Source organism: Poecilia reticulata, linkage group LG12, assembly GCF_000633615.1.
Source record: "Poecilia reticulata strain Guanapo linkage group LG12, Guppy_female_1.0+MT, whole genome shotgun sequence".
Classification (NCBI taxonomy): Eukaryota; Metazoa; Chordata; class Actinopteri; order Cyprinodontiformes; family Poeciliidae; genus Poecilia; species Poecilia reticulata.
In genome coordinates, this window is record NC_024342.1 from 20,044,361 (window position 1) to 20,071,120 (window position 26,760).

At 36.7% G+C, this 26,760-nt stretch overlaps 1 protein-coding gene across 2 annotated transcripts in view; it reads right to left on the reverse strand.

The window, feature by feature from the left end:
* The window catches only part of dym (dymeclin), a 50,658-nt gene extending 24,780 nt beyond the window's left edge, over positions 1–25,878 (reverse strand). The window contains exons 1-14 of one of the 2 annotated variants that reach the window (XM_008424486.2): positions 25,648–25,878; positions 23,954–24,160; positions 21,752–21,804; positions 21,498–21,591; positions 20,714–20,850; positions 20,335–20,404; positions 18,108–18,233; positions 16,999–17,138; positions 8,508–8,693; positions 8,182–8,360; positions 7,458–7,583; positions 7,197–7,310; positions 7,008–7,102; positions 3,630–3,729 (exon numbers count right to left, since the gene is read on the reverse strand). In XM_008424486.2, the coding sequence (XP_008422708.1) occupies positions 3,630–3,729; positions 7,008–7,102; positions 7,197–7,310; positions 7,458–7,583; positions 8,182–8,360; positions 8,508–8,693; positions 16,999–17,138; positions 18,108–18,233; positions 20,335–20,404; positions 20,714–20,850; positions 21,498–21,591; positions 21,752–21,804; positions 23,954–24,093 (1,560 nt within the window). In that variant the 5' untranslated portion in view covers positions 24,094–24,160; positions 25,648–25,878. Of the gene's footprint in view, positions 1–3,629; positions 3,730–7,007; positions 7,103–7,196; positions 7,311–7,457; positions 7,584–8,181; positions 8,361–8,507; positions 8,694–16,998; positions 17,139–18,107; positions 18,234–20,334; positions 20,408–20,713; positions 20,851–21,497; positions 21,592–21,751; positions 21,805–23,953; positions 24,161–25,647 lie in introns of both variants that reach the window. The other variant, XM_008424485.2, reaches the window with a different exon arrangement.
* Positions 25,879–26,760: the final 882 nt, after the last annotated feature.

The window sequence follows — 26,760 nt, forward strand, 5'->3', positions numbered from 1 at the left end:
AAAAAGTTTGTGAGCCAAGACACAAATGTCTCAAATTTGCATATCTTGTAGCCTTAAGGCAGACTGTCAATAATCGTCCCATATTCCTCAACAATGAAAATTATAAAACTTTGTAGGATCTTTATGATTTTACTAAAAGTTTCTGCTGTGGCAGAAAAAATATATAAATCTGGTTACTCTGCGTCAAACATCCAGTAACATCCGATATTCCTAATATGACATGAAACTTGGCTGTTAATGATTTCTTTCTTTCCTATTATTCCTTTCAGATCATCCTCTCATTAGGGAATGGGACTATGACGCAGTTAGTTTGCGCCTGACATGACTAATTACTTAACTGCATTGTTTTGCAATTAGGATTAAACTGGAATATACGCAATTGAATTTAAATCCATCTTTATGTTTGAACTGAAGTGACTGTACAACATATTTCACTAAAATCTGTTGATTTTGTAAAGTGCCCTGAGACAACATTTGTTTTGAATAACAGCTACACAAGCAAGATGAATATAACTGAGTGGAATTGAAATCCGTGGTCTTTTTAAAAAAAATTTTATATAATGAAGGCAAGCGTTTCCTGTAGAACTCACTGAAAGGCTAAAACAACTACGTCACAACTAAAAAGCAGAATCATCTCACTAGTGAAACATTTAAATCATGATTATTATTTTATTTGTCACTTCTACGTTGCTTTTCTCTTTTCTGCTATGATGTACGTTAAAAGACGCCAACATTTAGATCAGTCACAAACACAATGCACACAGCGGCACTAAAGTTTCTGAAGAATGCTTAATTGCTTTGTTATTTGTAATAATGTTCCTTGTAAGATAAAATCAGAAGATACTTGTTTTTATTAAATCATTATTTTCACGAGAAAGGGCTGTGAATGCTGCAAAACACTTGAGATGACGAACAGCAATGGAAATTTGATTTTCCAAGGAACTCAGGCAACATGATTTTAAATAAAAAATGTGTTTTGTAATTTAAAAAAAAACGTCTCAGATATTGGAATGGTACCGTTTATGAACTAGCATCAGGGAGTTATGCACTGCTAAAAAGATTTTTACAGACAAACAGCATTTCAAAACATTTCCATTCATCATAATCACAAAGTTTGAGTCAAGTTGAAACCTTAGTTACAGCATTAATCATACACATTCGTCATGAGTCAACGAAAGAGCCAACCATTTCAAGGAGCTGCCATTGTTGTCAGGTGCCACACCTAAAAACCGCTCGAAGCCGACATCACAACAGGCTGAGTAATTTAAATTTTTAGGTTTTTACCAGGAAGAGAGCCTGAAGCCTAGCATGAGAAACTCTCCTGAGGTTGTACTCAGAAGTGCTTTCTTAATAAGCAATTACCATGAAAGGTAAGACATGGGTAACAAGTCAAGATTATGAAAACAAGAGAAAACAGAGTTCTTATTTCACAAGAGCCACCTGCTGCATCTTCTTGAACAGAATAGAGGTAATGTGAGAGAAAATGAAGTTAGCTGCAAATCGTTGCGTAAAAAGTGGCTTACAAAAGTAATCACAATTGGAAAGATTTTTCAGACAATAGTCACAATAGTGCAAGATTATATAAAAAAAAAAAGTAAAAGTACAGATAGTATGAGACTACAAGTATTTGAAGTCAGAGCCCCACAAATAAAAATACAGCTCTTACAAAAAACAAATAAAAAACATTTTTAATTATTGAATAAGCTACTTCCAGTTCTCCAATTTCATTACTAAGAAGCACTAAATAACTGCATGTACTTATTCTTTATATTAAATTCTGCTCACTGGAAACCAACAAAACCAGAAATTGTAGCAATCCCAACAATACTAGAATTAGTTTTTGGGGCAAGTAAACATCATCATGTAAAATTGATCATTGTCACAATAAATCAAAATCCTGATGATGATGAAAGAAAATTAACCACAGTAAAAGGTACAATAAATATAGCGGGTGGTGTTTCTCTAGTGGTAGGTAGTACTGTTTAGGTATCTGAATTTTATCTTGCCGTGTTAGAATAGAGGAAGCTGGAAAAAATGCACTAAAAATAAAACAATTACTACACTTCTCACTTTCAATTTATGCAGTTCTTTGTGTTGGTATTTCACATAAATGTCTAATAAATTGCATCAAGGTTTATGGCTGTAACATTAAAAGTTCCAGGGTGCGACTGGTTTTACAAGACACTGTATGTTTCTGTTTTGTGTAAGTGCGTATCCGTGGTCTGAAGCCAAACAACACATGGTACTTTTCATCAGAAGATGTCAATATGCCTCTAGAGCTGGAGAGTAGACATGGGAACCAATGTCACATATAGTTGGTGTAGACTAAGCTGAAGGATAACAGCTGTATCAGAAAACTTGATCGACTCTTTTCTAGGTCTGTGACCCAGACTGGAAGTCAGACGCTTTTCAAGGAAAAGACAACTCTTGCAAAATTCCCAAGAAATATGCTGAAGATTTGCCACATGCCCTTGAGCAACACACTGAATTTTTGACAAATGCATCAGCACTGTTGTGCAGATGACCCTTCACTTTGACTTCTGGCTCCATATTCACAGAGTTGCCTCATCTCCCTAAACAGATATCTTTAGCACAGCAAGCCTCGGGTGTTTTCCCATCTCTAGCCGAAAACAGTGCTGAATATTGTTCGAATGTGACTAAAACTTCATTAAAAACAAGCCTTTAAGGAATGAGATGTCTCAACAATACTGGTAATTTAATTGCATTGCATCTGCTTGTGTGCTTCCACATGTGTGCTGACATGTTTTTGTACGGGGCCTCATCAGACAGACACTACAACAAGAAAAAAAACTTCAACATAAAACCAACATATCCATGTAGGCACACTACATTATCCTGAAGGTCTTTTATAATAGATGTAATCATATCTGTCAGCCATCAGAATTTCCTCATCTGTTGTGTGCAACATTGACGTAAATGCATCATGTACTCGCTTGTAGGTATTTTAGTAAAAATGCACCTAATTGGTAAGTAAAAGGTTGGAATAAAATGCAATGACAGGATTTGGTCAGTATAGCATATTGTGGGATGCTCTGAAGACCAAACCCGAGTTCTCAGACATGTCAATGAAACAGTCAAACTTGAGTAAATTCAAATTATTTCTTTTAACTCTAAATCATTTAATTAGAAAAGCGACTGCTATAATAAATGCGCTATTGTAGGCAACTTTTACATTTTAATTAGCCTGGATTTTAAGTGCTTTGCACAGTACTATGAGGTGTGCAATTGGAAAACCAGGATTAAGCATCTGCTTAATTTTCCCCAACTTGGAACATGGGATTCTAACTTCTTGAAGTACAAATCTAACACATTATTACTTCACTACATCTTGCTAAAGAAAACACCCCTCATGTTCTTCTTCATATAAACATTCACATTCACTACTCTCTGAACACCATATCTAGTCGTCCTTACATATTTTCCCAGTTAAATGCCTTCCTTGTTCCACTAATGTCTTATTAAAAAAATCCCAGCACCTCACATTAAAGGGTCACACATGTCTGTGTCAAATTCCTGCTTCTTATCCATGTAGACATAATTCAGCAGCTATTAATAAACTTTATTCCCCACTTAGAGAAAGTGTGAGTGCATATGTGTGCTTTACTCACGTAGTCTGGCAAGGCTGCATTGTCTCCTTGTCTGCCTCTTAGAGACTGTGTTGCCTGCTCCAGAACCTTGTTGTGCTTTTTGGAAAGCAAAGCAAATAAACTGATGGGAAAAACAGAGAGACAGAAAGAGAGACATAAGACTGAGAGCTCCAGCAACTGATGAATGGCACAACAAGTTAAGCACAAAGAAGCCAAGTAGCCAGCTGGAAAGTTTGCCATTTCTGAAACTAATAGATGATTAATGCTGAAATGGTAGTCTTCATTCTCCTTTGAAAGCCAGAAGCCAAATGATTATTGAGACATAACTGTTTTTATTTCTAAATTAAGCTTTTCAAAAGTAATGATTATTAATGAGTCTTCAAAGTAATCCAGACTTTCTGATGGGATGATTTAGATATTACAGGAATTGAAAATCTACAAATTATGAATATTTAACTAAGTCGTCCTCTAAAATTATTTCTAAAACTTTTTTGGTACAGATGAATGTTTCACTTTTAGTCTGATTTGTTTTTCTGTTTGTTTTTTTTTTGTTTGTTTGTTTGTGGGCGACTGGACCACAGTACACGTAAGGATAATGTATGACTACATGGGTGCAGACATGAAGCCAGTCGGATGGAGTGACTTTGGGTTTGAGTAACTCAACGGACAGATTTATGTTTGGGGGGGGAAAAGCTCCATGTTTTACTGTTTTTTCTCATTTCATCCATTTTTAACATTCAGGTTTGTAACATTTGTGGTCCCGGGGGGACAAACCTTTAATTTGCATTCCAAAAGTAAAATTTACTCTATTCCAAGAAATGCAAAGGGCTGAAGAAACACAAAGAGCGCTCTGATAAATCCCACTAAAGACCCACATGTTCATCTGTCAGCACAGGAAATATGCGCACGCAAAATACCACTGTGGTCTTGATCCAAGAAAATTGGCCGAATGAAGGAACTGGATCAATTATGTGGAGATCTCCCTCTCATCTCCAGATCTGCTGCTCAAGGCTCTATTAGAATCATATAAAGAGCTGTTGTTCTAAACTATCCGGGTTTTTTTTTTTCTATTTTGAATGACAGACCACCAACCAAGCTCCACCTGGTGTGTTAACATACAATACTGCAGGATGATTAGTTGGTCTGTCCCCACTTCAACATAAACTGAAGCAGTGATGAAAAAAGACTTAAGACTTTTATATGTAACTTAAGCCTAAAATGTTTTTTTTTTGCAATGTAAAAAAAAACATAAGGAAACCTGGTACAAAATAGATTAAATCTTTTATTAGAGTGTATAAATAAATCCACTACATCTCAGTAAATTAAAATATGTGATCTATGAGGCTCATTTGTCAGCTTACCAGTATCTTTTAAAAATAACCTCTAAGCATGTTCTAAATATATTTTTAATTAAGCTGACATTTCTGAATTTAAAGTTGGACTGATTCTAATCTTAAATACTGTTTTCACCAGTTGTAAGCAGAAAATCATAATTAACAGAAATAAAGGCTGAAAAACATCTGTGTGTGTGTGTAATTAATTTAAATAATGTGTTTCACTTACAGAACTGAGTTGCTGAAATAAATCAACTTTTCAATAATATCCTAATTTATTGAGATGCACCCGGATTTTATGAGATGTTGGCGAAACGACAATATAATTAATATAATATAACTTGGCATTGTGTCAACATTTTTGCACTCCGATTCAGTTTTCTTACTTCATGAAGTCTGAACTGTTGCTAACCTACTTCACAGTGCTACATACTTGCACGTAGCCTGACGCCGGTCTGCATTTTTTTCCAGATACTTTTTGCACAAAACACACAGAAGATGCACTGCATTATTTTATTTTGCCTGACTCCCATCTCTAGCCAATGGTGACCTGATTTGAGTCTACAGATGCATAAGCTTACATAACAGCATTTCTGCAAGGGAGCAACAATGGGCATAAAATAATAAGGAAGGCAACATCAACAGCAGCATCTAAGATTGTCTCTGAGGTCAGACGTGGGGCAGAGTTCAGTGCACTCTGGCTGACATTTGGAAATTCCTGGCAGGAAATTCCCTTCATCTTGCAGCAGGCCAACCAGCTAAGCCCAACCCAAGCAATCACACTGATCATCATCATCATCAGACGTAGTCAGTTGCTCTGCATTAATGCTGGGTACAAGTGTACACACTGAGACAGTTTTCCTCTCGGTCTGAAACCACCAGAGTCACAGATAGGGAGAGGGACACAGGCAGCAAGATAAGAGGATCCTTGAATTTACGTGAATGTGCGCACGTCTTCAAGGAAGGAAACGTTCTTTCCCGTGTGCCTGGAGTGAACAAACAGCCATGAATGACCTAATGTCACTGAGTGCGTGTGTGTGTGTGTGTCTGTGCTTTGGTTTGGGCTTCGTCCTCTTCAGCCTTCTATTGAGGCCCTTTGTGCAGAGAACAATGTTATGCAACTTTAGGAAAACCAAGGCAGAGACTCGGTAGCCTTTGTCAGGTAACAAATTACATTTTAAGACATTAAATATGTAACTTTTAAAGAATAAATGTGCTTATGTTTGAATTGGCCTTTTGTGCCCATTCTAACAGTAATTTTTCAGAGATCTGACAGGACCTCTATGAAAGCCTCCTTCAAACATAATTATTGTCATTATGGATAAATAGCTCCATTTATTCCTTGACTTACCATAAAACCTTTTTTTCCAGAAGACATTTGGTTGTATTCTTATCAATAAAACTTTATTTCAGTGTTTTTTCCACAGCAATCAGTTACATGGGTAAACATCACAGGTAATTGGAGAAGAATCCGCTGCCCATAGCATCCAATCAGCACAATGAGGGGATTTTCCCAACAACTGCCACTACCTGTATTCTGGTACAGTTGGTAAACTAGGTGGTTAAAATGTCACCTAGTTTAGATATTTAAACATGTTTTATTCTCAAATATGGGCACAGTCCTATTAAAAAAAAAAAAAAAAAAAAAGGTTAACGTCAACATTAAATGTTTTCAAGTGGTTATATTGTTGTATAGTCTATCTATGCTTTGGCTTTGCATTCTTATGCATGTTTAATCATTGAAATAAATCCAACAAAATCTCCAGTCAGTTTTCCAAGTTACACTAGATTTTAAACATAAAATCACTTTTTAGAAATTGAACTACTGACCCAAAGTAAAAAAAAAAAAAAAAAAAGTCATATCGTTTTTTAAATATTATTATTGATTGAAGCATACCCAACTGGGATTTTCCTTGACGCTTGGACCCTTTTTTTTTTTTCAAGCTCTGCTACAGACATAACCTTGCTGCATATGCTGAGTAGTAAAAACACCATATAACAAGCCAACAAAATATTTTTGGTACAAACGCCATTACACTCCTGATATGTCTCAGTATGCACTTACCTGATGATGCGCTGAGCGGCGTACTGATGGAGACTTCGAAACTGGGCTGACATGTTGGCCAGTGCAGCAAGACAATTGGTGTGTAGGTACTTATCCTGATGATGCACACAACACAGCAAAGGACCAGTTTACCAGTTGAGTACTGACTGACCTCCTCAAAAAATTTGTTTGTGTGTGAGTCTGTTTTACCCTCGTCCGTGTCATGTTGAACTGGATGGTGCGAATGACAACCAGGATGAGCAAACTTCCAAGCGAGATCTCTGTCAGTGACCTCTCTGTGTACCATGAAATGTTTTTCAACACCTGAGAGACGACAAGGGGACAGTTGTGACATGCGGCTGCTGAAAACTTTATGAATGATTGACTTTAGTGCCAGGAAGTGAAGATTTCGTTTCTTCACTTCCAGACTTATGAGCTGTGGCATGCACAACAAAGTGTGTGTCTACCTACCACCTCATGGATGGAGCGATTGAAGGCATCGTCCTCCGTAAGAATAAGAAGAATAATAAGGGCCATGTAGACATGGTGGGAATTTCTGTCCTCTACGTGGTAAAGGATCTCGAGGATGGGCAAAACCTGAGAAAACGGGGGTGGGGTGGGGGGGGGAGAGATGGAGAAAGAGCTCAATATTTACACGTAAAGCTTGGTAAAATTAAGTGGTATAAGGTACAGTCAGAAAACTGATCAGCTAAAGCTGGGAATATACAGTGATATACAGATTTGTTGTTATCTTCAGAAAAAGTGACTTAAAAACTTCAAAATAAATAACAAATTTCTTGTAACACTATAAAGTCACACTGAATATTTATTTTAGAAAATTCCAAACAATTTGGGAATGTCAACGGATAAAGAAAATCCCAACGTTGGATCAAATATCATGTTTGGAAAGACTGTATACAATAACATGAAATAACTGGCACTGGTTCCTACAAACAGAAAGAGCACCATCTGTCACTGTGCCCACCTATGCCTGTTTACTGAACCGTAGTGTTTGGTCATAAATCAAACAATATCGCTTCTATACCAGTCTGAATGGATAAAAAAAATTATAATGACACTCAATGACACTAAAATTGATTTTTTAACCACGGCTGTTCCTTCCACCTTCCTGAAAATATCTAACTGCGGGAATATCGATAGAATAAGAGGCGCTTTATAGCCTCCCCCCACCCACCAGATTGTCCATGTCAGTTCTTGACAGGATGTACGTCCTCATGTTGGTGTTCTGGTGGAGCAGGGTGTAGAGCAGCAGAGTGGCCTGGTCGGAGCGCTGCTGCTCACACAGAGCGGTGTACAGGCTGTTGAAATTGATCTGGAAAGTGTGAGGTGGCTCCACAGGCAGCGACGACGTGTCTACAGGAGGAAGGGTAAATATTGCGAGGATTACTACCAACACGGTTTTATTGCCATCTGGCACAAGTCACACGAGTGCTGTGTATAAGAGTTTCGAAGCTATACAGCAGAACATAGCGAATACCTCGTCTTTCGTACAGTTATTACCTTGTGTATTTCTGAAACAAGTGATAGCCTGGCGGAAGGGGTTGGGCCAGTCTGGCCCGTCTGTTAGATTGGCCAATACCAGCAGCAGCAGGAGGCTCTGATTGGATAAAGGTAAAAGATTGTTGTCCTGGTCTATCCCAGCTCTACTACCAGCTCCACCAAGAGTGAAGACACTCCATAGACCACCTAGAGAAAAAGAGCACAAGTAGCACCAATAAATATTTACCGACAGATACAAGATGCAAACATTCACACAAAGTTGATGTTTAGGATATACTGAACCATTTGAAAGAATTATATTGTAATGTAATGCTTTAATTTCATAAAATAGAGAATTTATTTCATTTGATAGAAGAGGATCTTCAAAAAACAAACTGTTTTTGGTGAAATACAGAGACACAAGTCAAAGCTAAAAAGTGAAAAGAGGCTTTATGTTTATTTAGGCTTCCTGAAATCACTTGTTGACTAGAACTGACTGATTTTTTAGCGTATTCAGGTCCAACCAGCTATTGAGAAATCCCCAAATTGGATCCTTTTTTGATCTATAAACATATCAAACCTAATTGCTAACAGGGTGTTCAAACCAGAACACTCTTTGGTGCAGAATTTATTACTGCAAGAACACTCAAAGATGGCCATTTTCAGTATCGGTACAGATTTTAGCATAACGTCAGAGAAAAAGTTAAACACAAGAAATTGTTTTGCTTTTTTTTTAAGAAAACTATAGGCTGCCCCAAAATATACATAAATCCAGGATGCTCATAACAGGAAGACTAGAAAAAATATTTTTGAATAAATAATTAGGGAACCTTATCAGTGCAAATCTACCTGGTAACCTATCTGGTAAGCCATCGACCAAATGGAAATGTGTCAACTTGATGTCCTAAAAACCATCCTTGAATTTCAACATACTAGATTGGGAGCTTTCCGCTTTTGGAATAATGAAAAAAGCAAGATTCTTTATTCTGACATTTTCTCCATTTTACAAACGAGTGCCACCATACCTCCAACAGAGTGAAGGTTCTGATGAAGATGATGTCAAAAGTCAAATCGAAAAGAATGAAGATGGTAAATAGTTTACAGTCAGCTGACATTAAGAAGACTGTTTAAGATCTTAAAGGAACTCCTTGTGAGATAAGCGGATAGGGGGAAACCAGGCTGAAATTGTTCATAAAGTATTTTGTCAACAAACTGGGTATGAACCTAAGATGCAATTATTTTTAAAATGTTCACTACTGGCTTCTCATTGTCAATTAGGACACTGGTGGGCTTTAGTCAAATATTTACGTAGATCACATTTTTACTTCTGCTGGATTTTAACAGCAAAACTGGATTTAAGGACCAATTAGACGTAACAAATCCAACTCAGTTCACAACTTAGTTGAAGTCTTTTACAGACCTGACTTCAAGCAGGACTGTAAGCAGTTACAGTACAGTGATGTGATCCAGTAAAAATACCCACAACTACTTGTTTTAATAGAACATGCACTCTAACAAGCAGCATTTAGTGCTTGGTATTTTCAAACACGACTGAAGCTCTTTTCACGAACGTTTCCACATTATGGCTGCAAATACAAGCCTCTTGTTAAAATGCTTCTGCTTTTCACAAGTCAATCTTTCAACAAGGTCATGTCCTCCAATAATACCTGCTGACATAAATGACACTGGCATTGCGGGTCCTCTAAGTGGGAACAGCCATGCTGGTTTTAGCTACTTACACCTACTCACCCACTGCTCTCTCATAAACTCTCTTGGTAGCTCAGATGTGTGACAACAGGACTTTAAGGCCCTTTATGCAAGTTACACTGAAATATCAAGAAGACCTCACTAAATGTGAAACGGGCTTGAAATAAATGTTCAGACATTAAACTAAAACCTCTAAATGAATGAGCAAAGAGAAAAAGAACAATTAAAAAAATAAAATTTGATAAATATTATATTGCTCAAAATATTTGGTGCAACTATGTTATCATATTTGCCATTGGTTTCTATTTAACAGCTTAGATCAAGACATTAATATTCATCAGGAGTCATGCTTCTTTCCACATGACAAAATCCAGTTCAATATTTACTCTTGTTTGGTTTTGCCTGAGGGAAATCTGTCACTTGAGCTTCTAAACGACCTATTTTCCTCAGCGCTAAGTCATAAATTGTGCCAGCGTTGTAGCAGAGTAGGGTGCGTGCAGGAAGTTTATAGATATGAAACTTCACACCTGAAAGCATCAGGGGCTTCACCTGAGAGCATCAGGGGTGAAGGAGTAAAGGTGCAACCACACATGTAAATAATGAGATGAAAATCTCCCTAAAAATTACGTAAATAGCAATGAAGTCTGTTAGAAATAAGTGTCTTTTGTCACATTATTGTTATTATGACTTTGCCGAAGGACTATTTGCACTGAGACTGACGTAATCACAACAAAAAGAGGCACAATGAAGTCACACGGATCATTTCACAGCACCTGAAATTTGAAACAGCATAGACAGTGCCTCAACAAAGAGAAACTGGAACTGCGGGACACACCGAGGGTGAGGATATTTGTTCTGCTGTGGGATCAGAGACACAGACGTCAGAATATGTTGCAGAGTCACCAAAGCGCTGGCTGACCCTTTCAGACATCACGAGAAGCATGAGAAACATGAACACCAACGTACACAGATGACTGTCTCTGGCTCCAGCAAGTCTACCTCAACTGCTTGCACGACCAAACAGCATAGAACCAGTGACCGAGCGTTATAGATCAAGCTACTGAGTCTGAGACAAAGACAAGAGGACTTGGTGCCATCTAGAGCTGAAAGCTGGAAAATCAGAACGCATATCTGCGTAAATTACTAAATGCACACATGGAGGTATAATACTTGACCCAATTTATTTGCTAACGTGCTATAACAGCCTTTAAAGTGATTTTACCTGAATGCAATTCTCGTGACAAAGGAAAGAATTTCCTATCATATCTGGGCAAAAGGATGTCTAATCTTTCTTCTGACCAGAAACAGGAGTGAGAGGAAGGGAAAAGAAAGGTGGTCCAATGAGAGTTCGGATGGAGTCCTGTTCATTAGATCTCTGGCACCAGAGTGACTGGGCCAGCAGTGTCAGGGAGCCCAGTCTGGCGGCCACGCTTCCTGCACACACACACGCTTTATTTCACCTTTGTGGGTGCTGTTTTGTTATCCATCTGGCTTGGTGCCCTCTCCCCGTCTGCCTGCCCGGCACATGAACTAAATAAGGTTACAAAGCTGAGACTGTACATTGCATACAGGGGGAGAGAGAAGTCAGGAAAAGAGAAGTAGTGGTACGATGGACGTCAGAGCTTGGGAGTATTGACGACAACTAGGCCTGTCGCGATAAACGATAAATCAATAAATAAATTAAACCTATCGACCTCATTTTAATTATCAGCTTTATCGTCTCTGCCTTTTTTCTTTCTGTTGATGACACTGAATGAAAAAAAGGCTAAACTCCGGTGCTCTCCACTGACAAATCCCTTCCTCATTTCCTTTGTGTAATGTCCAGCGCACACTACATGAGTTGTTGGCCCATTTTCAAAACCAGACCACACATTAGCTTACCGAGTTTATCAACTGCGGTAGCAATTTTTCTCCAACTCCTTCCCTTGTCATTTCTATATTCTTTGCACAAAATGTTGAATAAACATATTTGTTGTTTCCACATATCATTTCCGATGCCCGCTGGACTTCGGGTTGCGCCGTGTCAGCTGTTTGGGATTCCCCTCCGTAATTTCCCCTCAGAAAGCACGGAGGAGAATCCGCGCTGATTGGCTACCTGTCACATTCAGCATTAAAGCTCGCAGTCGGGGAAAACCCCTGATTCAGATCGGAGCGGCCAGGACGATCTACCGTAACACACCTGACACTACAGGATGATCGGTTACAAAATCATCAACAACAATCTTAGATCGGTCAACGATCCAAGATTGTCATAAGGGGAAAATAGGGGCAAAAAATTGTGTAGTATTAACTATTGTATTAGATAGTTGGATGTGCCCATCGTCTCTTTAAATCTAGTGATTACTGACAGACTTCATAATCTGCACTCTTTTGGTTGAATGCAGTATTTATTTCCACTTTGGCTTTATGTTGTTTAGTTTTTATTCAAGTATGTTTTTTGTTAATGGAGATTGAGAATCCATTAACACTGGAACTGATTTAGTTTATCAGTTCCAGTGTTATGTGTTCTTTTAAAAATAAAGTGCATCTATCCATGGCAGGAAATCGCATGCATTATTAGTAATTTCCATTAAATCAGTGTCAAAAGGTCTTGAAACAATATTATCGTTTATCGCAATAATTCTTTAGACAATAATCATCCAGCAAAATTTGTTATCGTGACAAGCCTTAAGACAACTTATGATGAGACAAAAACCAAACAAAAAACAGAATACTGTTGGCATGGGATGTTCAAATTGTGGTTGTCCTCACCATTTCAACATATGAAATTTTGCATCTGCAAATGACAGCAAAACGTTTTAGGTACAACACATTCAAAGTCAAATTACCACTTATGCATGTCCTTTATGCTTCCAGCTGATACAGAGCTCAGTGATCAATATCTTAAAGCTTAATAAATCTCAATATCATTAAAACTGACATGTTTTTTAATCTTGTGCAGACTTTATATCGAGGTAAACCAAGGTTTTAAAAAGTTGAAGGTTTTGAATCTGCTAAAACATTTTGTAATGCTGATGTTCATCAAGGTTTTAAAGCTCTTTTAGGCTACTGTTTGATTAGAAAGAGGTCATATTAGTTCAGTCTATTAACTGTTTAGAAGCGGTTAATCAGCCAGCAGCAGGTTGACTGCTGGAGCTGATAATCTGACTTAACAAACTTGTACGTTACAGCTTGGTCTTCTTGTATTACTGAACAGTGCAGAGTGTTATTCACAATAAAGTCTAGACAAAAACATGAAATATAACCTGTGTTTTTAAGTTTTTGCTTTAGTCGACATCCAAATTATTACAATGTATACATATGGTAATAGATGCACTTAAGTCCAAATTCATTCATACCCAAGTAGATTTAGCTTTAAATACAATTTTAATTTCTCTCATCTGACTTGCAATTATGTTAAAGTTTTGGAGTAGCCAGAGTCTCCACTTGAGAGCTATATATGTTAGAGTGATTTCCAGGTGACCTTCCAACCTCAAGCACCTGGAATTCAAGCGAAAATCATCAAAATACCACTGGAAACATGCAAAACGCTTGTCAGCAAGAAGACAAAATGTAAACATATACATATATATATATATATATTTTATTTTTTTTTTAAATCATTGATGCTTGTTTTACAATGACATAACTTTAGCGAGAGGCACATCTCATTCCCCATCACAATCAACCTTCTTGACAGTAATTCTAAATCCAAATCTGCCAGGGGTATAAATGATTTTAAGCTTATGTTTATGTCTTAAACATAAACATAACTATTTTGCTTAAAAGCTAATAATTATCATTTTTCTCTTGTAAATATAAAATCATAATGTACATTTTGTGCAATAATGTCTTATCAAATACTATAATATCATGAAACCATTTTATTTTTACTAAAGATTATAATACTGTGAGAACTACATGTTGACTAAAAGCTAGGCTGTAGGAGATTGAAGTAAACTAGTTGTTTACTTTATATAAGTTAAAATCTTTCTCTGCAGCAGTAGAAAATACGCACCCAAAAGCAGAGTTCGACAGAATACAACACTTTCTATTCTTAATGAGTCTAAGTTTTAGGTCATTGTGTCCAAATTAAAGTTTTATGTAAGCTCCTTGTGACTGTAGAAAACATTTACTCTAATTAAACAACCAAACCTAAATCCAAATCTTCCATCGAAATGTTAGTGAAAATATTTCCATTACGTGCCATTTATTAAAATTATTTCAGTTCGAATTAAGCAAACATTTATTCAATGTCTTTTTTTTCTGTTGCAGTTATTTAAATAAAATAAATCCACAACAAAATCTTGGACAAAATGAACACAACAGTAAAAATAAGCTAGGGTTGGAACAGATTGGCAAGATATTAAACTGTGCTGCAATACAGGCAGAGGAGTGAATTTCTGGTGGACAAACACAATGTACCAATTCTTTACTTGCATAACAGTAAAAGAAACAGAACATCAGAGCTTCAGGCCAAAGTCTTGGCCAAGCATGAGGAGAAGAAACACACACACGCATATTCCAGAGATGCAACGATTATCCAAAACGGCATGCTGATAAACTCTTTTGGGTATCAGATATTTAAATGCAAAAAAACACTTGTTAAAGAGAAAAACAAAATCCAAACACATCTCATCAATCCACAGTCTTACAATTGATGCCAAACAAATCAAATGTTAACACAATGACATCCGGAAAAAAAAAATCTTAATGATATTTAAAAATATGATCCGATTGACAAATAACTACACACACAATCAATATAAGAAGTGTGATTTTGTGGATCTGTTACAAACTATTCATTTAGAGAGAAAACGGCTTCATAAACATTTTGCATGGAGTTTGATCAGAAGTGACACTGATGTGTTTGTTAGTGTATTTGTAATTCTGTGAAAACCTTCTCAAACACTTTACTGGCATTGCACTTTACACAGTAATGCGGGACATTTGAGTCATCTTTTGTTGTCTAGACTGAAATATCTGAGAGGTTTCCAAGACATTTCTGCCTTTCAGCAAGAAGCAACACACTCCATCAACTCTAGTGATGGATTCCCTTAGAATTACGTGCAGACATTCAAAACCAACCAAAAGATGAGGTGCAAGAACCTTTTGTAATGCTCAAGGCTTTTAGTTTCGTGCTTAATATCATTTGGCTTTTAGTCAAATGATATTTCAAATAAAATTAAAAAAAAGAGATGTAACTTGGTTATGCTTTTGGTTTCATTTCCTAGTACCACTGATTAGCATGCCAATGACAAAAGAAGTGAAATTAATTTTTAAAAATTCTGAGTTGTCATTAGGGTTCAAGGATCTAGTTGTACATGCTAAGAGGCATGTAGAAAACCTTATAAAAGACAAAATATTAAATTTTTATTTACATTTTTGGTATAGTCTATTTTTTTCAAATAATTTATTTTGATTATTTATGTACATACAACATTAAGTCCAGAATTATTCAAATCCCTAGCAAGTGTAGATATAAAGCAGTCTTTTGCATTTATAGCACGTTTCTTCAGAGGAGAAAGTAAAACATTTGGGTGATGGCAAAAAGGCCTTTCAGTCTCTGAACCTTGGAGATCGTCAACAAAGGTAAATTATCACAAAACAAGCAGAAACATGCCTCAGTATATCAAGAAAAGAATTAGAGAAAATGTCCATCTCTAAATCTGCAAAGCTAGTGGAAGACTCTCAGCTGTGATGACAGCAAAAATAACAAACATGCCACACCTTTTAGATAGTTATTTGGGAAGGGGAAAAAAGATCCACTTGCATCCAAAATAAATAAAAAAATAAATAAAAAAACATCATATAAAATCCCTCCAAAAAAGCCCATTGTGCCAGCTTCGTAAATAGTATTTTTACACTGCAAAAACATACAACAATGATTCATTATTGTCACATGGGAAAACATCCATTTGTTGTAGATTTTCCACATCTCCTGATGCTTTCAATCATTTGACACAGAGAAAGAAAACAAGTGTTGTTTCTGAGCTTTAGGCATAAAAGAGTTTGTGTCTTTCTCGGCCTCTGTGTGTATGCATAAGGGAGGCGTCTGCAGACAGACGGGCTCTAGGGGATTACAGAACAGGACGGGGGACCATAACTCATCAAGCCGATCAACTGGCCACAGACAGACAGGCTGAGCTGAATGGTGATTGCTCACTGATAGGAATCTGCAACCAACAACCAACAAAGAGCATATATCCGTGGGGGAAACCCTGCCCTAATCTCACATTCAGACAAACATTCAATACACACCAGACCTTTTCAAGCAGACTGAAATACTCAAACTACGCTTATTCTTGACTCATCACTCTCATCCACATAAATCAGATTTCTCTGACTCTTTGGTTACAAGCAGAAATAAGAACTCAATTTAATTTACACTCCAGCTTCTGCCTTAGCAAATTAACAATTAATGCCAGATATGCGATTATACTTATGAAAGCACCCAGCATGTGACCCCAATGTCTTCTTGGAACATGTTTTAGGCCTCCAGGAGCCAAAAACTAATTTACAAGAAACAGCTTGAAAACGGAAAAAAAAAAATCATAATTAAATTGACTAATATTTTCTTTTTTAGGTCATAGACCACAGATTTAGAAGGAGAACAAAACTAAGACTACCAGAAAAAAATATTGCAATAAAAAAACTTAATGATAAGATCTAAATTGAAACCTTGCATTATTTGAAAATGGTTACATCATCAGTCTAAAACCTTATTCCTTTGTTGTAAACCTGGTTGTGAACTAAGTTATAAATGAAGAAATGTCTCAAATGTTTTGTTTCGGAGCACTTCTATTATTTATGACTGTGTACATACTTGCCACTCCAGACGCCAGCCCATAAAGAAGGCCGCCTTCAGCTTTCGGCTCAAAGATGTGGGCTGAAGGAGGAGGACACTTCTCCTGCCTGATGAAGTTATATAGCAAGGTCTTCACCAGCCGACTAGTCAGCTCCAAGCTACGGGAACGAGAAGAAAACAGGTCAAATCAGTAATCTGTCCTGTTGCATTTTAACCAATAAAATGCAACATTTTTGGAAAATGTTATATTTTTAAAAAATGCTGCATCTTCTAACAATGCAACATTTTTGGAAATGCAAAGCTTGGGTCTATACCAGCCTGAGAATACATTTTTGAGTTTTCAAGTCTTTTGACAAATTCTCTTAAATTTTGGTCTGGATTTTGACTTGACCTTTGGGCAGGTAAAATTACCCAGAGGTGACTGATTACTAAGTGTTAACTAGGTGAAGTCTGAAAGTAATTGACTGCAATGGATTTTATTTTGGAACATTAGATGTAATCTGGCTAATTGCATGTGTAAGTCAGGCTGTTGAGATTTCCATTTTCAACGTCAAGTTTTATTTTCATTTCTGCTTTGGGGTCTAATTTTTTTTTTGTCCTTCACATCAAATTCCAATAAAATAAATAAAAGTTTGTGTCTAATAAAGTTCAAGGAACATGAATACCTTAACTATGAATTACAATAATTTACATCCTTCTTAAGCAGCTGGCCAGGGTCCAACTTCCTTAGCACATAAGTATTTAAAAAAGAAATCATAAAATAAATATCTTTCAGAAAATGTCCAGTTGTCCAAATAAATGTTATTCTTGGACCACGTGTCTAGACCTTTAAATATTGTTTTATAACAGATCTACCGAGACCCAGGGTCTCTAGCTATTTCCAAGTACAAGACAGTTTTAACACTATTTGTTCGTACATTGACTGTGCTGCATGATCAATTTAGAGGAATCTAAAACAATTATGAAATGCAATAAAGAAGAGCATACAGACTGTAGGCCACACGCCTCCTCCAGACCCAAAACAGAGACTCTTTTTTATTATCAGCTTCATTAAACTTTTGCGTAAACATTGGGTTCAGAATCAAGTTAACAATACTTTACAGTAAAACAATGAATGCACTTCTCACCATTGCCCCTTCATGATGTGCTGGTATATGAATCCATCTCGGAGGATGTCTTTGTGGAAGAGTTGATAGGAGAAGAATATCAGTAACGTTGTCACTGCTTCAAACAGGATGCTGTAGGTGATGTCGCTGCAGGATTAGGAGCACAGAGTTTCGGGAATGATTACCATTCGCAAAAATCACCTGGTTAGTGGAATCATCTGGTATTAAGCTTTGCAGACAACAGTCAGCCCTGACACTTGAGTGGTTGACGGGAGACTTGGATTTCTTTTTCAAATCACTGAGCAAACCATATGTAAACTCCACCTGATCACTATAACACTCTTCAGTGTTGAAGTTGTTACTGAAGGAAGATGAGTGAAAGCTATTTTCAGAGCCAAAGTAAAGTTGGGGAATGCCAAAACCTATTTAAAAGGAAACCGAATGGCTGACAGGACATCCGTTTGTGTCTGCTTTATAGAGGTTTCACACAGCTGGCAAAGGTGCAAATTGACCTGGAGCCAACTTAGGAAGACACCAGCAGACTGAACATCTGAAAGAAAAGTTGCTGTTTTATTCTTTTGAGCTTTCAGATCCTGTCAACCACTTAACATGCTACATTTAGAAATGTTTGCAAGCCTTCTGGAGATCTCAGAGTTAAGATGACACTACATTCTGAAGGAATATTTGCATTTAGTTGTGCTAACTGTGCTAAGTATGCTAATCACAAATATAAACGCGTTAAAGTCAATTTAAACTATTAACTCCACATAATTCAACAAAAATGAGCTCTTCACAACCAAACAAGAAAATGATGCTTGCATCCAAAAAAGAAATGAAATTAAAAAAAAAACATTTCCCTTATCAAATGAGAACAAACAAATATAAATAGGAAACTTGTCAAAATTTAAAAAGAAATAAAGTAGCTCTTGAACTTAAAGACCTGACAAACTTCTAAATAGTCTGCTTGGATAAAATATCGTTTTTAAATATCAAATTTATGCTTATATGTTCCTCCATTCCACTGCATGTTTTTCCATTGACTAAGCAATAATTTATAGGGAACCCACCAGTAAATGGATAATAAAATGTTATTTTTTGTATCGATCAATAAGCCAGTATCTGATCAACGGTTTCTGCTTGCTCTATATTAGACTGAAAAAAAAGAGCCATCCATCTCTCGTGTGAAACAATGACACAAAAGGTGCAGAAGTCTGCTGGAGATTTGGAGAGACTACACCAAAAGAATGGCCCGATTCCCAAAGCAGCAGCACGTACGGAGGAAATGGGCTGACAGCCACAAAGTGGCGAAGGGAAGAAAAACAGGGAGCCTTTAAGCTTGAAACAATGAATAATGCTGGAATGCTGAATGCATTTATACAAGAGCCAGGTTTTGATGTCCAAAGACAACTGAAAGAAAAAATAATAGTGAATAAGAGGCATTGAAAAGAAATGAGTTAGACAGAAGACGATGTCAAAATTGACCCAGTACAGACATGAGATTAGAAAAAAGTGGACATTGCAGTATTGAGGAAATACCAAATGTCAGCCAGTTTGTGTGAACTGGTTTGACATGTCTAACAAGCCTCTGTGGAGAGCAAAGGAGATGTGCGTAGAGCTGCAGTCTCCCTGTATGTCTTGTAGACTGTCAGTCAAATAATTCACCCATTGATGAGCCACCCACTCACTGAAATATTCCCTCATTAATTCAGAGAGTTAGCGTGTGCTCTGCCCAGTGGGAGTAAAGGCTGATTTTATTTTTCAAACATTATGTTCTCTTCTCTCCCACTCACTGGAAACGTTCATGAACTTTCATTTCAAGCCTTTTCGCTGCACCTCTACATCACTTTCTCTTTGCCTTCAGATGTTTCTCACACATAATTTCCTTTTCTTTTTATTTCACTATTTATTTTGTTCCCAGCTTTTACCTCTAGCCTGCTGGTGCAAAGCCTGCATGAACAACAATGGTTTTCATTTTTCTTAGGTTATAAAAAGTGAAAGATCAAGGACGGGACTAAAGACACATCAGTGACAAAAAATAATTACTACTAGTTTAAAGAGAAATTTTCAAAATACCTCTATAGTCGCACCGCAAACTTACCATTAACAGTTACAAATCTGTTAATGACAATTATCTAAAAGGGCTACTCCAGAGCACTAGAGGATACTGTCACTTATAATTATAAAGTATGCAATACAGACAAATGTTTCTCCGACACTTACATCCTCACATGCTCGGTTATATACTTACAGCAGGGGCACTTCAACAATCAGGTGAACGAGATTCAACAACAGCTCCTCCAGGAGGTCCTCGCTCCCGGCTTCTAAAACAATAATTTCTAATTAAATAACTACTTAAATCAAACCACCAAATGAAGCAATAGAGGGAACACGTGCACATCTGAGTTTTTGCTCAACATAAATCCCAGCGAACAAAATTACCTTAAGAAAGTTTAAATGCAACTGAATGTAAAAATATATATATACAGTTATGTTATCGATTCATGTATCAATACATTCTTTGATTCATAATCACTGCTTTCCTTAGATTGTTATAACAATATAGCTTAAACTAATACTTTTTTTAAATCGCCATCTCCTCATCTACAGCTCAGTCTGATGGAGCTCACCTCCACAGGAGCCTGGCGCCCTCTCCTGGAAGGAGAACTGTTGCAGCAGCTCCTCCTCGCTCATCTCTCTGATGAAAACCTTCACCAGGCAGCGAATCATGAACAGTGCATTATGCGCCTGCCAGATGAATAATTGACTGTGGCAGAAAGACAAAACAAAAACAAATCACAATATTCTGCAGTTCATTTTATCCATATATTTATTTAATACTTAAGTTTAATCAGAGAAATTTTGCGTCAGGATGAGGAAAAACAGGCAACAGGAGTGACATGAGCGAGAATCACCAAACAGACTGTCCATGAGTCTGTTTGTCCTGTTCCTAACGGGCCTGTAGCGCCTGCTAGAAGGCAGCAGGATAAACAGGTGGTATGTGGGATAAAATGATTAACACAAAGTGTATTTCAACAAAGCTAATAAGTCAAAACACAGATGTTGCACAGATGTTCACATAAAACATAGATAATGAAAAATGTAAAAGGAGTGGAACAGAAATGATCTAAAAGACAGACTGAAACTGAATCAGTTTTCTTGTTATAGTCCACAATTTACACTTGCTTCAAAAAGAATTTGAGGAAGATAAGAATAAAATGCTTAAGCTTTAAATTACTTAGGCATCAATAATCCACATAAAAATGGTGCTTGGTTAGTAACTGTGGAGTTTTTATACACAGTATTGGCATTTTTCCCCATAGAAAACAACAATGGTGTTTTTATTCCCTGTCATTTTTAATGCAATGAGACAAGTTTCTTTTTTTTTTAACTCATCCATGCTCTCATACTCACTCCTGGCATTCTGTAGAAATTTTCAGCTCCTTGGTTCTGCCCAGAAAAACTCTCACAAGAGCACCAAAGTTTCCCGTCCTGGGATTGTTTTGAACTGAAGAAAAAAATAAATATATATATGTATATATATAAAACATAAAACAAATTTAAATCAAAAAAATACTTTGCAGGAGTACACAAAGATGAAATTCATATAAATTGTTCATTTTCTCAGCATAAAAAAAATGCAATTGTGAGGTAAAGATCCAACATACTGAGAGTCTTGGCCAGTGGGATGACAGCCTCTTCAAGTAACTTCGAGTCTCCACTGTGAAATTTGAAAACGAAGAAGAAAAAAAAGATTTTATTAAAGCTAGACTCTGTTAGAGCATAACATTTTACAAAGGTTATATCCTGAACCTTTTTCTTTCTGAAATAAATAGTTGATTAGTCACATTTAAAAAGATGATTTGCATGTCCCCGTCTCTGAGTGTAAAACATTGTTTTGGTTACTCCATGATGCTGCATAACTAAATCTAAAAGGTTTTCCTAAACATCTAGCCCATTTCCTTCACGGAGAAGATGCAGGAGGGGCCACTTCAGGAGAACCTTCATTTCATCAACCATTCACTAATAAAAACTGTTCTGGAGGAAGTGAAGTATGTATTAGAGTGCAAGTTCTTCCCTTCTTGGAGATATTGTTTTCTCTCACGTCTCAATGTTTTAAACCAAACATTGTTTAATATCATAGAAAGATAAATTTTATTAAGGGGAAAAAAAACTTTATGATGAACATCAATCACAAAAGAAAAACATCTAAAGCACTACACTTGCCTCAGCTAAGGTTTGTGTCCAAAGATAAGAAAGAGACCTTGGCAAAAAATGGCTTTCATGGGAGATGCTACAACAACAACAACAACAAAAAAACACTTTACAGAAATCTTGATGATCCCCAAGGCTTTTGGAAAAAAAAATATTCTGTGGACTAATGAGGGCAAATTGGAACTTTTTGGAAGTTGTTCCCAAAGTTACACTTTACATGAAGAACGTTGTGCCCAAGTCAAACATACGAGTGTCAATGTGATGGACCGAGGTTGCTTTGCTACTACAGGACCTAGATGCTATACTCAAGATAAGCCTGCGGTTTATTTTATGCCAGAAGAGAAGTGACCAGCTATCAGTTTCTGACCTACAGCTAAAGCACTCTTGGGTCCTGCAGCTGGACTATGAGCCCAAGCAGACTCCAGCAAGTCCAACTTTGAACCCCACAATTTGGGTGAATAAAAACAATTATTCAATAACAATGTGCCAAGGTTTTCTACGTAGCCCCAGATTTGTTTGTATTGTTTTCTATAATAAATTAAAACATCAGCTAAAAACTGATATTTTCTCATGTTATCTTTGTCTGATTCTCAACATTTTTTTGAGTATTCAAAACATTTAGGTGTTACTAAAACATAAAAACCAAATAAATCTGAAAAGGTTTAGACACTGTATGAGTGACAACACTAAGTAAAGTCTGAGTTACAACAAATTCAGGCAACATGCAATTTTCTAAGAATGCCAATTTCTTCCTTTAGACATCCTTTCACTTTGACCTAATAACCAGGACACTAAGCAACCTAAATTAACTAAATGGATCAAGGCTGATCCACGCAGGATTATCCTAAAAGACTTAAGAAATCTGTTACCAACAGTTTGCTACAACAGATCACAGCTGATTTACCCTCATCCTGTCTCAAGTACATCCTGTGAATTCACTCATACACCTGAAAGAGAACCACTCCACCGAATGACAAATAAATCCTCAAATGGCTCAATGTACAACTATGTATAACAAAGTTAGCTGGCAAACACAAACAGGAATGCATGTCTCATTTTCATTAACTTTTTAACAAGGGGCCTGCATGTTAACAGTTAACAAGAATCAGAAGCTTATCAGAGACCCAGTTAGATCATTACTCGGTTGAGATCTGCAAACATTTCTCAAAGTTTACGAACCATCCTGGGTACAAATTTGAAGGACTTTGTCACTGTGTTCCAAAAGCATGGAAAGGAATGAAATAAATATTTGTTCCATAGCTAAACCATTGTTAATTTTTTTTATACCAAGCCATTATGCAAGTATAATTACAAATAATTTTTGAATAAGTTCCCAAGTTAGAGAGATGTGCTCATGTCACTATGACAGAGACTGACTACTTCCTTCTCTAGACAGGAAAACATGTACACTTAGACACTGGTTTTGTTATTCTCACTCTCAGCTTACTGGGAAGAAATTAGTGTCAAAATTTTAAATGCACAACTTTTTAATGAATACAAAGCAACATAAACTTGAAATTGTAATAACCTCTCCATTGCTTTTCAGCAGCATACAAACAAAAATGGCAACAAGAAAGACGGAACATTTTCAACACAATTTTTAAAATACTCAGTGTTTCTTTGTTTCTGTTTTTTTGTTTGTTTCTTTTTTTTACCTGTTTGTAGGACTGATAAAGGTGAAGGAGATGAGCTGATTCCAAAAGGGGTCGTTTTCAGATATGGACTGTGTGCCCACCAGGGCCTTCAGGCTGGTGTTTTCGGACAAGTCAGTAACCTGGCTAGTGTTCGCTCCCATATTTCCTGACTTTTTCCAGCCACACCTGTCGATCTTCAGTCCTTATTTTCTGGGCATGAGCCAAATCCTATAGCAAACGAATCAAATCAGATTATAATTATGTGCTAAATATGCGCGCTGTATAAATAAGTTCAGTGCTTTAAATACAAGCAAAGTTTTTACCAATCGTTCATAACTTGGCAATACCTGCATCGTATTCTACTGATCAATGTACTTCTCTGGTCAGCGAGACAACAGATTTAACCAGTTTGATTTAACTGGTGTCTCTTCTCTGCTACAAACTGCAGACTCATTCTGCTAAACGTCTTTTCCTCTGTCATACAACTGGTTCTGCAATCCTGCATTGCTCAATCCAATTCATAGTGTTTCAAAGTTTGTGATGACCAGAAGAGTGCTATTTGTCAGTTGACTTAAACCCATTTCCTGTTGGTGTTAACAACTAGCTCACAGAATGAGAAGATGGAGTGCTGGGCAATAAAATAAAACTATTTCAATAATTTAATGAGAAACAGAAAATATCAATAAGAATGTAAGGTTAGGCCTTAACAGGTAGTCCATGGAGCCACCATTATTTAAGCATTTCTACAAGATAAAGAAGAGGGTTAGGGTCAAAATAAAATGCAGCAGTTATTATTGTTTAATTAATTAATATTTATTAGTTCTTTAAATTCATATTGAAACGGAACCTTTGCTAGAAACTGAACTTTTAATTTGAAAGCATATTGTGATAATTATCAAAAGGATTCTACAAGGAAATCAACATAGAGAAAATGTTTTTGCATTAGAACTCCATGAATAAATAATATCTTACCAACTGATACTAACTGAGCACTTAAAGTATATTGCATTGAATTTAGTAATAGTCAAAAATGGAATATGTGTTTGCATTCAACTCTACAAATCACGCAATACACTGGTATTGTCATTACAAAGGGTGATTCACCGAACAAGACGACAAAACGAAATTATACTACACTTACCTGAACAGGCAAGTCATCACTTCATAAATATCAAAAGCTACAATCACTCAAAAGTCTGTGTATGTACTCACTGCAAATTTCCAAATCTTCTTATTCTCGGTTTACTATGCAAACACGTCAGAGCAGCTGGTCATTTAGTCACAGAAGACACTCGCAACAGGACAGCGTCTTATCAACCAGGACGTTCTGAGTTGTCTTTTAATAACACGCCTTTTGCAAACAGGTGCAGTACATCATGTGTACATAGCAGTGTTCAGTCACCGCAATAAACTAGAACAGACATTGCAAATAGCTGTACATGAATAAATACTGGCAAACGTGAAGTTTGCAACGTATTCAAGCGTTATTTCTGTTCACACATAAGAGTGAGTCTGGTTACAGAAGACCATGTTAGCACATTTCTGGCTTTAACTGAAGAAGAAACGAAGGAAACTGGTGTCAAACAGCACTGAGAGAGACACACAGGGGTTAGTTTATGATTGATGAGAACATTTTACAGCTAGTTAGTGAATTATTATTGAGGAGAACGCTAACGTTCACTGGTTGTTTGCAATCAGCTGACAGCTCAGCTTACCTGTCACAAAAGCTTCTCGCAGTTTCTTTGGCTCCTCTTGGCTTCCAGTAGCGTTAATGACCAAGAGCTTCCCCGGAAAGAAGCGGTTTTATACCGACTGATAACCGTGTTTATTTCAAAAGAGGAAAACACTTGAAATTACAAAGTCATTTACACTGCTAGCCTAACTCTACGTACCCTTTTCCTCCATGTTTTCCACGTCGCCACCCATTGCGTAATGACGAAATGTGAGTGATAATCTCTACGTACGTGACGTCGTCCGTTCGTAAACAGATGCAGGCTTCTGTTCTTCTTCTTCTTCTTTTGTTTTTTATTGGCAGCTGGCATCCAACTTAAGGTGCATTTACCGCCACCTACCAGACTGGAGTGTTGTCATCAGAGATCTCAGAGGGAATTTTTTGTACCTCAATGATGTGTAGGATGTGCAAATCCACATCCTAACACACTCATTAATACATGAATTAATGCATGAGCATGCACTGGCATACACACACATACTTGGCCATATTCTAAATATGACTCTAAATATGACCCAGTGTTATTTAAGAACCTAAATAAAAGATTTCTAACATAATTTGATTTATTATCTAATAGATTAATCATAGACAGTCCTATATTCTTCCTGCTTAGTGACAACTTTAAAAACKGRCGTTCCTCTGAGTATTTATCACATTCTAACAAGACATGCTTCACTGTTTCCACCTGATTGCAATAACTACAAGCCCCATTCTCATGCTTTCCTATTTTAAAGAGCGAACTATTAAGTCCAGAATGTCCAATTCTAAGTCGAGACATAACTACTTCCTCTTTCCGCCTTCCACTCAGATAATTACTATCTCCMACAYTCTTTTGAATTGTATATAATTGTCTCCCATTTTCATGATTATCCCATAGCTCCTGCCAAATCTTAATAATTTCTTTTTGAATAATAGATTTACCCTCATTTTTACTCAAAGGAACATTCAGATGAACAATATCTGATTTCAAGGCCTGCTTAGCTAAAATATCTACTTCCTCATTTCCTTCTATACCTACATGAGCAGGAATCCAGACAAATCTAACCACGCATTTATTGTTATGAAGATGAACTAATAATTGGTATATTCTTAATAT